General features: G+C 42.7%; 1 protein-coding gene across 2 annotated transcripts in view; it reads right to left on the bottom strand.

Annotated features, from left to right (window-relative positions):
* The window catches only part of LOC116851115 (myelin regulatory factor-like protein), a 40,771-nt gene that overhangs the window by 22,334 nt on the left and 5,166 nt on the right, over positions 1 to 13,271 (bottom strand). The window contains exons 1-2 of one of the 2 annotated variants that reach the window (XM_032830189.1): positions 2,129 to 3,056; positions 1,214 to 1,421 (exon numbers count right to left, since the gene is read on the bottom strand). The exons of the other annotated variant lie outside the window; for it this stretch is intronic. Of the exons in view, the coding sequence (XP_032686080.1) occupies positions 1,214 to 1,283 (70 nt within the window). The 5' untranslated portion in view covers positions 1,284 to 1,421; positions 2,129 to 3,056. Of the gene's footprint in view, positions 1 to 1,213; positions 1,422 to 2,128; positions 3,057 to 13,271 lie in introns of those variants that run through there. 2 annotated transcript variants of the gene reach the window in all.

Consider the following 13,271-nt stretch of genomic DNA (forward strand, 5'->3'; position numbering starts at 1 on the left):
ATTGTTTTAGCCAAAGAAAATTTTAATCGATTAATTAATTAATCGACAATTTAGAAAATGGTTAAGAAATACAAAAATAAAATACATAGCCAAATTAATAGTCTGCTTCTGAATTCGGCATTCGCGGCATTTCTCGCGTGTCCACAACAGCGAGAATGTTTTTCACTTCCGTCTTGCGAATCTTCCTATTCAGGATCCATTTAATCGTCACGAATTAATCGGTTGGTGTCACATTCGCACGACAAGAGACAAAATAAACGAGGACGACGCAGGAAGGAGGGGGCAAAAAGGCAAGAGAGAGAGAGAGAGAGAGAGGGATTTACGGATCGTCCAATTATCCTATCAGAATTCTTTCGGTAACCACCTGCTGTTCGTATACGCACGTCCATCCGTCACTCCTGCACGAATCCAGTTCTCGTCGCGTGCGTGAGTTCACGGGTGCGTGTAATCGGCGCGCATTAAGAGCGACCCGCGTGTTGTATCAACCCTCCGCTTATATTACCATTAACGCGACCGGGACTGAACGCAGAGGCGAGCATTCCCAGGCTCGATTTTGAGACCCCCTCTCTCTGTCTGTCTCTCTTTCTCTTCCCCTCGCGATGCCGAAAGGGCGACGGTGGCAGGCCGATAATATGCAAATGTTTGCTTCTGATTAAACGATCCCGTTTACTTATTCATCGCGCACACCGCCGACAAACGCCGTGCGTTTGTCCATACGTCCTCCGTCGTTTTCCGCCATCGCGTATAAAAGGAAGGGATCCCGTTCGATTTGCGCGCGCACACGATCGCCCCGACACTTTCTCCGTGTCGAATCAAAGGCATTTAATTGTCAATGCCGTTGTAGAAACGCAATTCTCGCAGAAGAACGTCGCGCGTCGAGATATGTGGAACGCGAGAGCGATCGACCATTACAATAATTGAATAGTGTTCGACGGTTAATTAGCCCTGATTCACGTGTGCAAGCGACGGCGGTATAAATAACCGGTTGTTGCAAGACGACTGAGCGGAGGAGCGGAGAAAAAACAGGAGCAGAAACGAGCGTGAAGTTGCGCGATCGACGGTGACATTGTCGGACGCGCGACTGCATCTCTTATGCGCGCGACGCCGCTCCAATCGTACCCTTTCTCGCTGCTCGAGGAGAGAAGCGACATCCATTTCGCGTTTTATACACTCACTTCGAAAGTTACTATAAAAAAACGCTTTTTTCGCTCACGGTTAAATCCTTGCGACTGCGACACCGTCGTCGGATTAGCGTGCCACTCGAAAGTCATCTTTCGCCTCATCCTTCCGATCGAGGAATGCAGAATCGATTCGTCCGGCGAGAAACAAAACTGCAACCACCTTGGTAGAAATATATGCGGTTCACGTAGACATCTGCTTAGTTATCTGTTTAGTACCGATGCGTTCTCGCCAATTGTACACTGAGAAAAAATTAACGAATATTTATTAGATGGATACAATTAACATATATATTTATTTAAATCAAAATTCTCTTCATTTAAATCGAAAATTGTTTACTCGGTTTTAGTAAACAAACTCGGTTTAAATGAAAAGAATTTTGATTTAAGTAAATATGTGTTAATGGTATCCATCTAATAAATATTTATTAACTTTTAAATTTTGTTTTCTCAGTGTAGAAATACTGCGTAGAAATTGGACAAGAACTTAATAGAGTTATCCGGCGGTTTAAGCAGTTTACTGAACACGCGTGGATACTTAATGAATATTATTTTTTATTTTATGCCGCGTTTCTTAAGATGTAACATTTACAACGGTAAGTTTTTTATTCAGATTCACTCGATCAGTTATACTCGAATAACAGTTATCTATATTGCTTATGTCATAAGATTATACGTGCAAAATTGCGATATTCGTATTTTCTTTCGTATATTCGTATTTAAATTTCTCATGAACGATGCAAACGAATCGCAGAAAACTTTAACTACAAATGTATTTTACTGTGATAAATGTTACGTGAAATTTTTGTATAATTCTGAGTATTCTGCTTTCTCAGTAAATAAATTCTTTAATCAGTTGAATAAGTTTTTGTTTATTTTATGTTTCGTTTTCGTGAATGGGTTCAAAATTTGCGCATCTTTCGTGCGAAGTAACTGCAGGAAAACCTTACGTCTTGATCCCAAGTAGTTACTAGACAAAAGTTAACACAACTGTCCACCACAACTGTCCACCACAACTGCAACCAAAACTGCACTGAATATTTCTATCAGGGTCACTTGTACTATTTCTTTCTGAAGCGCGTTGTGCAATTTTATCGCACGATTACGCGTAACTGTATTAAGGCGCATAGAGACGCACGAGGTCGCGCCGTCGACCACGACTGTCAACATTTCATCACGCCTAACAATGCCAATGAAATTTGCATACACGACCAGCGGTGCTGGTAGTGGGTTCCGCACTGACTGACTCAATTGTTCATCTCACAACGTCGGATTCTTATCGGAATGACAATTCGACCGTCGCTTTTCGCACGCCACTGCCGTCGTGCCTCGAGAATCCTTCTCGCGCGCGCACGTGAGATCGCGGTGTTATCTTCGCATATTTTCTTTTAACGCTTTACGGCTCGATAATTCCTCGACATAATTAGCGACACGGAATCCGATCTGTTACTGAGAACGAGCCGACAAAGCGCGTCTCAGGAGCGGCACCGGCCACAAGAACAAAGGGACGTTAAGTAAATCAGATTAACGTGGCAATAGAGGCTCATTGGCATCATAACATTACCATTTCGCGCGATCGTTCGTATTAATTCGAGGCCTCGCGCGCGAGAAACACAAATTAGCGAGCGACGTGCTGATGCACGACGAATGAGGCGTCGGGCAGACTCGCGGAGCTCGACGGCTTCTCGCGAGCCTTTGCGTCTTCGCGAGGTGGAAAAACACGATTATTACTGTCTAAGCAAAAATTACGTCCACGTCGCGCGAGGCGACGCGATCATCGCGGTCCAGTTTCGGCACGATGGGAGGATTAAATGCCATTAGGAAATTAAGTATATACATTGTAAAAACTGATGTGTTAGATTTAACATTTCATGTGTCCCAAATCATCCACTCATTTATGTGTAAATTTAATAGAAAACAAATATAGTAAAAAGTAACATGCATAATATGTAAAAAATTAACACAAGAATTTTACACTTAAATACTGTCAGGAATCACAGTTTGCGTTAAATCGACATATGTATAATGTTAAATTAACTAAAATAAAACGTTACTTTAACATTTGAGAGAAGTATTAATCCATGGTTTTGATGAAATGAAAATGTTAAATTGACATAATCTATGTCTGACATATTAAAGATGTCAATTTAACACAACCTGTAATTCCTAACGGTATTCAAGTGTTAAATTCTTGTGTTAATTTTTTCTATATTATGCGTATTATTTTTTAACACATTTGTTTTGTGTTAAATTTACACATAAATGAGAGTGAATGATTTGGGACACATGAAATGTGTTAAATTTAACGCATCAGTTTTTACAGTGTAGTAACTAGAGAAACTTTTTAAAGTCTCTAAAAAATGTTTTAACCCTCAATCTATATTTTTTATACCATTTTACGGGCTTACAGCATTTTCATTTATTACCTTGCTATTTCAACGTGACTTTCTAGACTGTGGACAATTTTTAGTAGTATTTTAAGAAATGAAAACTTTAATATTCTAAAAGGATTGTGAATTTTCTTGTATCTGAAAAACATTTCAGAGATTGTCAGATATACATTTGATGAAAATATAAGAAGAATGTTGTTTTATCTCATGCATTAGTGCGGAAAATACGAATATTTATACATAAAACTATCCCCAGACAGCACATACCTTCAAGGGATGTCCTGTAGTTGTCCTGAGAACGTCCTCAAGACGTCCCTGGGAAGATCTAATATTAATTTTTACGTATTTTTGTTCTAATGAAAATGAGGAGGATACGAAAGAGCTGTTCCTTCTCAATCGTTGTTTTGCCTGATCGAAGCCTTGTAAACACACGCAGCGGCGAACAGATACCTCCTTGATCGCGGGAGAGACATTACTTATCATCAGCGCGGTTAACATCGCAGTGATTATCCCAGGCACCTGTACGCGCGAAGTGCGCATAAAAGCTTTCCTGGAAGCCTCGTCCCGACTCGCACAGACACAGGCACACGCGCGACACACAGATACCATTCCGCTTCTCGTGCCGAGACACAAAGAAAATGAAAGTATGCAGATAGCGACTTCTTAGTTAGATGATTAGATATTACAAACGACGTGTTTCGCAATTAATCCTCGAACTTTCATCGCTCTCAGCGCCTTTTTATCATCATGCGCGCATGAACATTGCATTATGACGACGAAGGTTCCCCAGGCGCGCGTGGAAAGCTATCGCTCTGCCTCTCTTTCTCTCTGCTTCTTTCTCTCTCTCTCTCTCTCTCTCTCTCTCTCTCTCTCTCTCTCTTTCTCTCTTGATTGTCGACAGCAATGTAACGTAGGGCGATACGCGCGATAATAACGAGGGCGTATTTGTTTCGGGTGGTCCAGCTGATACAAGCACGTCCCGCAACGAGTGCGCGACAGCCGCAATCAGTCGGAGCGAATTATTTCGAGTCTCTCGCGATTGTGCAGTGTGAACTGTTACGTTAGCCACACCTGTGTACCTTTCACCTGACACGTTAGCTAGCTAGCTAGCTAGCTAGCTCGCTCGCTCGCTCGCTCGCGATACACCGTACCCGATATTTATTTGGCCTGGCTTAGAAATCCGCGCGACTCACCACGAACAATCCGCGTCCCACCGAAGCTTTCCGACTAGAAATTTATACTATGATCCTGACCAGGTTGATCCCAATCAGCCATCTGGTTTGTGTGAGGTGTTATCGGGTCCTGATAAGTCACGCAACGCATTGTGACAGACAGGACCGTATTAACCTCTTTAATGGTGATTTAAAATGACTGCACGATTCCTCTCCTCTCCCTCCCAGACGTCAGGTTTTCTATTTTTTAATAAGTACATCTACACGCAAACAAATTTCAGTTGGTGCAATCAAATAGGAACCAACTGAAAATTAGGTGATCAGAAGCGATATCTCTGTTATGAAAATAAAATTTCTGTTGTCGCAACCGAAAATATTCGTCTGAACATTCAACGATATTAGAAATCGGTTGAGGCAACTGAGAACAATTGACTATGCAGAAGTCTCATAAAGGAATTTTTCTGTTCCTACAGCCGAGTTTTCGTTTGATCCCTGAGCAACCGAAAATTCGGTTGCACCAATAGAATTCTTTTTTCCATGTGAAGTGCGTTCGCAGAGCTCGCTATTAGCACTATTCAGCGCTACTGTGTCATTCTATCCTTATTATATAAGGAGTGATAAAAATAAAAAGTGATAAAAATAGAAGAACGCGGTAGCATTGGTATTATGATGATCAAACCTTCCTTCCTTGTTTTTTGTATCCTTTTCTTCCTCTATTTCTGGTGTGTACTTTTGTATTCCACTACCACCTATTATACATTTCCTCTATCGATAATTTCCTTTGCATCACCATACTAATTTCAGCTTGCCTTATTACCTTACAGTACCCTAACTACCTGTTCCTTATGACGCCATAACCTCTATTATCTATACATTTTTCCGTCCCGAATCCTGCTTTTCTACATAACAACGCCTTATTTCGCCTTCACTCACGCATTCTATCTACGCATTCACTCCTGCATAATTTCCCTCCTGTCTGACTCCCTATACTTAATTCAATACACTAAAATCATCCCAAACTCACGCACCACGTTAATCAAACATTCACACACTCTTGCGCGCTATCTAACCAAGTCTCATGACCTTATGTAAACCAAATAATTGATTGGGATCAACTTGATCAGGACCATAGGATAAATTTCCAGTCGGGTTCGCTCGTCTCTTGCGGCGATCGCTCAGAAGGTTCAAGTCGTCATCAGAAGGTTCAAGTACGCGAGTATGCGCGGCACATTGATCATTTCCAACTCGGAAGAAGGATCCCGTTGACGCGAGGTTCGCCTGAGGAATTTACGCGCTGCGATCTTTCGCAGTATCGTAAACAAATTCGACGTTTTGCGTCGTTGCGGGCGATGGACGCCGGGGATTCGCATCGCCGTCATCGGGGAATTCTCGCGTGTACCTGTGCATTTACCCGAAACACGCCCGGCCTCATCCACACATCGCTCATCCATGACACGCTCTTCGCCCACACGAACGCAAACGTTACCGCCGAAGCAATAAATATGGTAATGCGTCTAATGTGGGCGTGCACGCGTACGTGTTCGCGGATAAGACGGACGTGGCCGAGTCGCTGTGTGTTCGCGTTCGTTCGCCTGGGAAAATCTACGTCGGTCCCGCGCGCGTACATACGTTATTAGAAAATATAAATCGACGAGTGAGTCTCTCTCTCTCTCTCTTTCTCTCCAAAGGAAAGAAAGGTATTTCCCGGTAACACCGGCGAACGAGCGAGAAAACTTAGCGTGACTCGAGCGGAAGACACGACATCGGGACATCAACAAAAACGGCCGAGGCCATGTTTCTCCCGTAATAGCCACTGTTCGTTCGTTCGCTCGTTCTACGGTTCTCCACGTCGCGATCGTGTGCATGTCGAGCCGTTGTCACTGTATGTCACTGATATCCAGCTCGAAGCGTATCGTTTTGTTACCGTATAATAGTCTCCTTGGAGAATCCGCAAGCAACGCTCGCCTCACCTCGCATCGTCGTCGTTTCTTCCGCGCGATCGATAAGCTCGCGGAATTTTTCAGGGGGACTGAAGGCAAGCCTCTAACAAGCTTGCTGCGGCCACATCGGCTTTGAAAATCTCACGAACGTCGCGTCCTCTCTGCGAACGTATCACCGTCGCCGCAACCAACGGCTGCGCGCTCCTGCTGACGTCGTCCTCGTCCGCACACGGTAAATGCGTCGATGCCGGGGCGAGCAGTCGAGCGCAATTTTCGCGCAACAATGCAGAAAAGTCGCTTGATTCCCACAGTGATACGCCCCCACCTCCGCCCCCTCTGAACTTTAGCTCGCGGAATTCATCGGCTTTCACTAGTTGCGCCACTTTACGATGATACAAATATAAACGTCGGTGCGCGAGTGACCCCGGAATTTACGCGCTGTTCCGCAAAGCGTCCGCAAAAAGTCGGCGACGACTGAACGCTAGTAAAATTGCACGCAAGCAACGGTTTCTCGTGGGCTTCGTCCCAATTTTGTCCCGCAGGCGTTTACGAACTTTTCGCTCGAAGATTACTCACAAGAGCATAATGCCATTACCACAATAGAATTCGTCGACATTACGTGCTTTTTATTTAAGATGATGCTGAAGTCGATGGCGGACTCGAACAATGTCGATAATGCAGAGACAATCGTCACTGACACAATCACGTTTTTCGTGTTTTTTGTGTGTACAGAACAAAGTGTCAAGGGAATGAAATTCAGAAGGAGAGAGTTGAGAAGAGATAAACGTTTCGTTATAAGTGTTCGTTATTGTCCACGACTTTAACCTGTGTTTGCCTCTTAGTGATCAATTTATTTTAATGTGTAAGCCCCGTCGGTAATGAGCGTCAATTTTGACAGTTCAACTTCACAGTGCCTAAAGTCCGAATGAGACTAGTGATTGCCGATTAATTTTAAACCAATTAAAGCAAAGTAGCTACTATGTTGCTCTAATTAACTAAGTATTAATCACCAATCGCTAATTGTCAATCGGCAATCGTTAGTCTGATTTGGGTCTTAGGGAGAAATCACATTTTGGCAAAAAGCAGAAAGGCAGAAGCCAGTCAGAACTCGCGCTGGTAGAAAAGCAGAAACTAGTCGACTATCACCTAACCACCAGCACGAGTTCTGATTGGCCTCTGCTTCTCTACTTTCTGCTTTTCTGCCAAGGTGTGAATGCGCCCTAAAGCCCGTGTCACACTACGGATTGGGGATTGAAGATTAGATTTCGACGAATCAATGCACTTTGGTCTTGGGCTGCTTGGCTCCAATTGGTCAAGTTCCAATCTTCAATCCACAATTCTCTATCTCCAATCCGTAACGTGACACGGGCTTAAGTCGTCCCGCGGCCGAGACGTCGTATCGGCTCACGACCGTAAAAATTCATACGGTCTTTCCCGCCCGATATGATTCATTACGCGAACAACATAGTCTGCTTTGCAGTCTGTCACGGCGTAGGGATAGAACGAAGAAGGATAGAAAAAGGTTGCCAATAAAGAGGATTATCGTTTCCTCTGGCTTTACGGCTGGTACGTACGCCACGCGTTCTATATGTGGAACGTTTGTACGTCGTTGAATCGCGGCGAGCAATAACGACTCGCGAGTCGCAAAGTAGTCCACACATCCTCTCTCTCTCACTCTCTCTCTCTCTCTCGCTTGCACTATAAACAATCTCCCATGAAAATCTAGAACAGTCGGTGGTAGTAAAGTCGCGATCTCGTCTGTACGCACAGTCGGGGCCATTATTCTGCCGCCGGTCGGATCAAAACGCCGCGCTGTCGCGCTTCATATTCATATAACAAGTTACACGGCGATTTCACGTCGTCACGTCGATAAATATTTAGTCAATTTGACAGTAGCGCCGGGGCAGCGGGGGAGGAGGGGGAGAGAAAGGGGGAGAATGAGGAGGAGGAGGTACATTTGGCCGATGCGATTATTGATCTCGCCCGGAACGGACACGCGGCGGAGAGTCGCGAAAATTCGAAACGCCCGCGCGGGCGAACTTTAATGGAAACGCGAAGTTTGACAATGTATTAAATATCCCATTCGCGGGCTTTTCGGGCGGCGCGGCAGATCGGGCGATTTGATAATCTCGATGCGCCTAATTCCCTCGATAAAAGAAGACGTCTAAAAACGGCATGGTCGATTAGAAACTACCGTCACGAAATTCCGCCCAATTTACGAATTCACGACGGGCATCTCTTGGAAATATCATTTGCTGGAATTACCGTTGCCGCTTTTTTCTCTCTTCTTCTACTTCTTCTCCTTCACCCTTGCCCCCCTCCCGTCCTCTCCTCCGTTTTTTTGTTTCTTTCGTCAGTTGCTACGGTTTCACGCTCGATAAAACTTTCAGCGATCGGATTCAGCTTTCGCCTTTGGCGAAGCGGTGACAGCAATGCAAAAACTCTACGTTAGCGATAATTGTTGCAACAAAATCGTTCAACCTCAACGGCAAAGAGGGGAGAAAGAGGAGGGGAGGAGGAGGAGTTCAATGACGACGACGACGACAACGATGGCGTTCGTTAAACCTGTGCTTGTCAAGTACGAGAAAAAGTGCTTTTCTGACCTCTATACATATATATTAAAAAAAAAAACTTATGCTTATTGCATCGTGTATGTCAAAACTTGCTCCGCTTTTGTGACTACCGGGAAGAACACGCGCGTACGATCATGGATCATGAGGTCTACCGGAATCAAAGGGTCTCGCCATCGATTAAACAAATCGCCCCATAGCGTCCGGAGGCACACGTGCCTATGTTTACGATGTTCGCGATATGTTTACCGTACACCTGGATCTTTCTTTCGGAAGTGTGCGGGAAGGTCGCGCGGGGAACGAAACTCCGCGTGTGCGTGTTACGTTCGCACGGCTCGCACGTGTGCGATTTTTCGTACGCGATCGTAACCCCAGTCGAAATTTTGATCCCACCTTCAGCTTCTATGTCTAACATTTAACGTTTGCTTTGACATTTTGAAGTTTATATCAGCCTCTTTTGGTTTTACTTAATTTACAGCTTTGCCTTTAGAATCTACAAGCGATATTTGGTATGTTTATTGCCATTTAAGGCGCTAAATAGGATTTCAGTTTCCATATGCATTAAACTTACACTGATCCTTGAGAATATGCTGATGTTAAAAAGTTGAGGTCGAATACAGGACTGAAATTTCGACTCGGGCAGGTTTCGGGTTTGATCCTACTTTCGATCTCAATATTCCATTTAACGCTTACTACTTTGACAAAGGCATTTTGTGCATTTTTTACTATTTAACACTAGAAAAACCAAGATAGCCAATTTGGCTCCTCGCAAAATTCAAACAGCTATAACTTTTTTCAATTTCTCTTCCATGTGATAACCTCTTGTGATTTTTCATCATAATCTTAATTTTGGTAAATAAAAAATTTAATTATACAAGATGGTGTGTTGAATTTTTATTGTTTACCTAGAAGGACCGTTAGAGCCAATTTAGCTCCCTTATTTCTGATATTGCATTCACATATGTTTTATGATTTTATTAACAAGTTTGATGACTTTAAACAGAAAAATAAATATTTTTATACATATATATCTGTTTAAAGTCATAAAACTTGTTAATAAAATCGTAAAACATATATGAATGCAATATCAGAAATAAGGGAGCCAAATTGGCTCCAACGGTCCTTCTAGGTAAACAATTAAATAAAAATTCAATACACCATCTTGTGTAATTAAATTTTTTATTTACCAAAATTAAGATTATGATGAAAAGTGACAAGAGGTTATCATATGGGAGAGAAATTGAAAACAATTATAACTGTTTGAATTTTGCGAGAAGCCGAATTGGCTACCTTGATCCTTCTAGTGTTAAGATGCCGAGTAGGACTCCATGTGTGCTAAACGTATACCAACTTTTGAGGACACACAGAGACGTTAGAAAGTAAATCGAAAGTAGGACCAGAATTTCGATTCGGGAATACACGACGTCTGGCGATTGCGCTGTAATTGCGAATAATTAGCGATCTCTACTGACAGAATACACGCAGGAAACATGCACGATTATTAGGTTCCGCCTCGGAGTTGATTTTTGATTTACGGATACAATAATGCGGGACCAATCATCTGGCAGACATTCATTACGTAAATCGCGCGAATGCGGGACTCGTTTATACGATGTTTCAACAATTCTGTATATCGCGAAGGGCAACAATACGCTCTCAGTAAATAGCCTCTCTTTGCTCGATGGCGCGAGCCGGGGGAGCGCATGCCCGAGCTTTTCTGCGAGAAAGGCGGACCCGCGGAGCTTTTCATCGACCAATGTGCCTTCGTGGGTGGCACACACAGCGTCCTGCGACTTGCGCTCTCGACGGCTTTCCTGAACGGCCATTCCATACGACGAAATCCCATAATTCATCCCCGCGGTGTTCAACTATCGCCGATAAGCCCGGCGATCGAACTCGACTTTCATTATCGTTTTATTTAAGTTCGCCCGCGAACGCCGCGCGGTTCGAAATAAATTTTAGGTCGCGATCGATGCGACCCAACGAGACCCTCGTTTAATACGAGCGCGAGTTGCAACGAATGAGAAATAATCATCCGCAATACGAATCTCCGACCGAGCCCGGAAAGAGCTCCAATTTCAATGATTCTCCTCTCTTCTTTCTTTCTTCCTTTTTCTCCTCTTTCTGCAGGTCGAAACATTCGCGAGAGGCTTCCGCAACGAGAATTGGTCGCGAAAAGCTCGCGCGTCGCTTCGCTGAAGCATAAGAGTAGTAAGTAGTAAATTGGTTCTCCTGACGACACCGTTTGTTGCAATTTGCGCCCGCTATTATTATATCGAGCGCAATAAACTACAACTTGCCATGCACCATTCGTCGTTATTTATAAGCGAATCGGCCGAAGGTGGAGTCGAGACACCGTCTACCGACGACGCAATTTCCGCGAGTGAGAGAGAGAGAGAGAGAGAGAGAGAGAGAGAGAGAGAGAGAGAGAGAGAGAAAGGGAGAAATTTTCCGACAAGCGTTCGAATATTCACTGTCAGTACTGGAAATATATAGTATATATAAGTCTAAATTGAAAATGTAGAGGGTCTATTAAAGCAAGTGTTGAAAGGAATTACGCATAAATATAGTAAAAAAATGTATACTATAATTTTGAAGTAAAACGTTTCGATTCTACATTGGATTCCTATCAATGTGAATCAGTCTTTACGGAAAGCATCTTTCGTTATAATAAAGCATATGATGTTATTTATTGTTATATTATTGGTGCCACTCACGCCATTCTTGTTTGAAAAAAAGCCAAGAATCAAAATTATACATTGTAACGAGCAGTAATATCATAACTGTAATATATGTAACATGTAACTGTAGATTTTCAGAAGTGAATATCGAACGCAGCCAAGGTGTAAAATGAGATCACGCCCACCACACGCAAAAAAATGACTTAGTAATATCAGCTAAACCGCGGTAGCTGATTCAAACTTAGTCAAAAGGCTAATCGTTTAGCTGTCACTGCTAAGAATTGGCTATAACAGCTAAAATGCATTCGTTATGAAATACAAATATATTAGGTGACGTTAAAAATGCACATTATTTCAAGTAGCTAAGAAAATGGCAGTTATTCCTAAATTTCTTATCGTATGCATATATTAAAGAAGTTTGCCGCACAGCTACAATCATTTACTACAGTCATTTGTTTTTAGTAGCTAATATTTCTCGCTGTAGCGCCTAAGTTTAAACAGCGAATAAATTTAGCTTCGGTAATATCGACATTAGCTGTCCCTATTTCAGTGACACATCTGCCACAGCTATTGTTTAGCTCTGGAAACTAGTTTTTTCTTTGCGTGTGGCACTTCCACAGAGAGATGTCCGGCGATAGATTGTCGAGTTGGCGCGTGAATGTTAAATTCTTAATTGCAAAATTATAAAGCAACGTCGCGCCTGAAATCGAAATTAATCAATTAACGCCGCAGCGACGACATAATTACTAAGCGCGTTGCGTCATACACGTGCACGTAGAGCGCGCGTTTCGCCGGATTAAAAGGAAAGACAAGATGGAAAAATAAAATGTTTCGAAACGTATGAACAAGCATGTTCCACATCTTTCTCGTCAATGACGTGTACGAGGGGTAAAAGGCGAGCGCGTGTGGTACGCACACGACACACCAACAACACATCGCCATTAACTCATTTTGCGACGCGCGAGCGGCATCGTTTCACAGTACCTCACACGCCGTCAAATCATTTCAATCGTTTTCATCATGAACACATTGTTAACCGGTTATTCCGCACGGAGAGAATATTCAGATTTTTCTCTCTGTCACAAAAATTCTTTTATTGTATTTCTGATAATGCGGGAGTAGAGACTGTCACAGTACACTAAGAAAAAAAATATTTAGAAATTAACAAATATTTATTCGATATTATTAACATATTTATTTAAATTAAAATTCTTATGTGTTAATTCTTATAAAATTCTTGTCAAATATATTAATGGTACTCACCTAATAAATGTTTGTTAATTTTTAGACATTTTTTCTCAGTGTAAGGTCTATCTTGTTAAAACTTGTACAGTAAATTT

The sequence above is a fragment of the Odontomachus brunneus genome, unplaced genomic scaffold, assembly GCF_010583005.1.
Source record: "Odontomachus brunneus isolate Ranch 3 - 2012 unplaced genomic scaffold, Obru_v1 Obru_scaffold_166, whole genome shotgun sequence".
NCBI lineage: Eukaryota > Metazoa > Arthropoda > Insecta > Hymenoptera > Formicidae > Odontomachus > Odontomachus brunneus.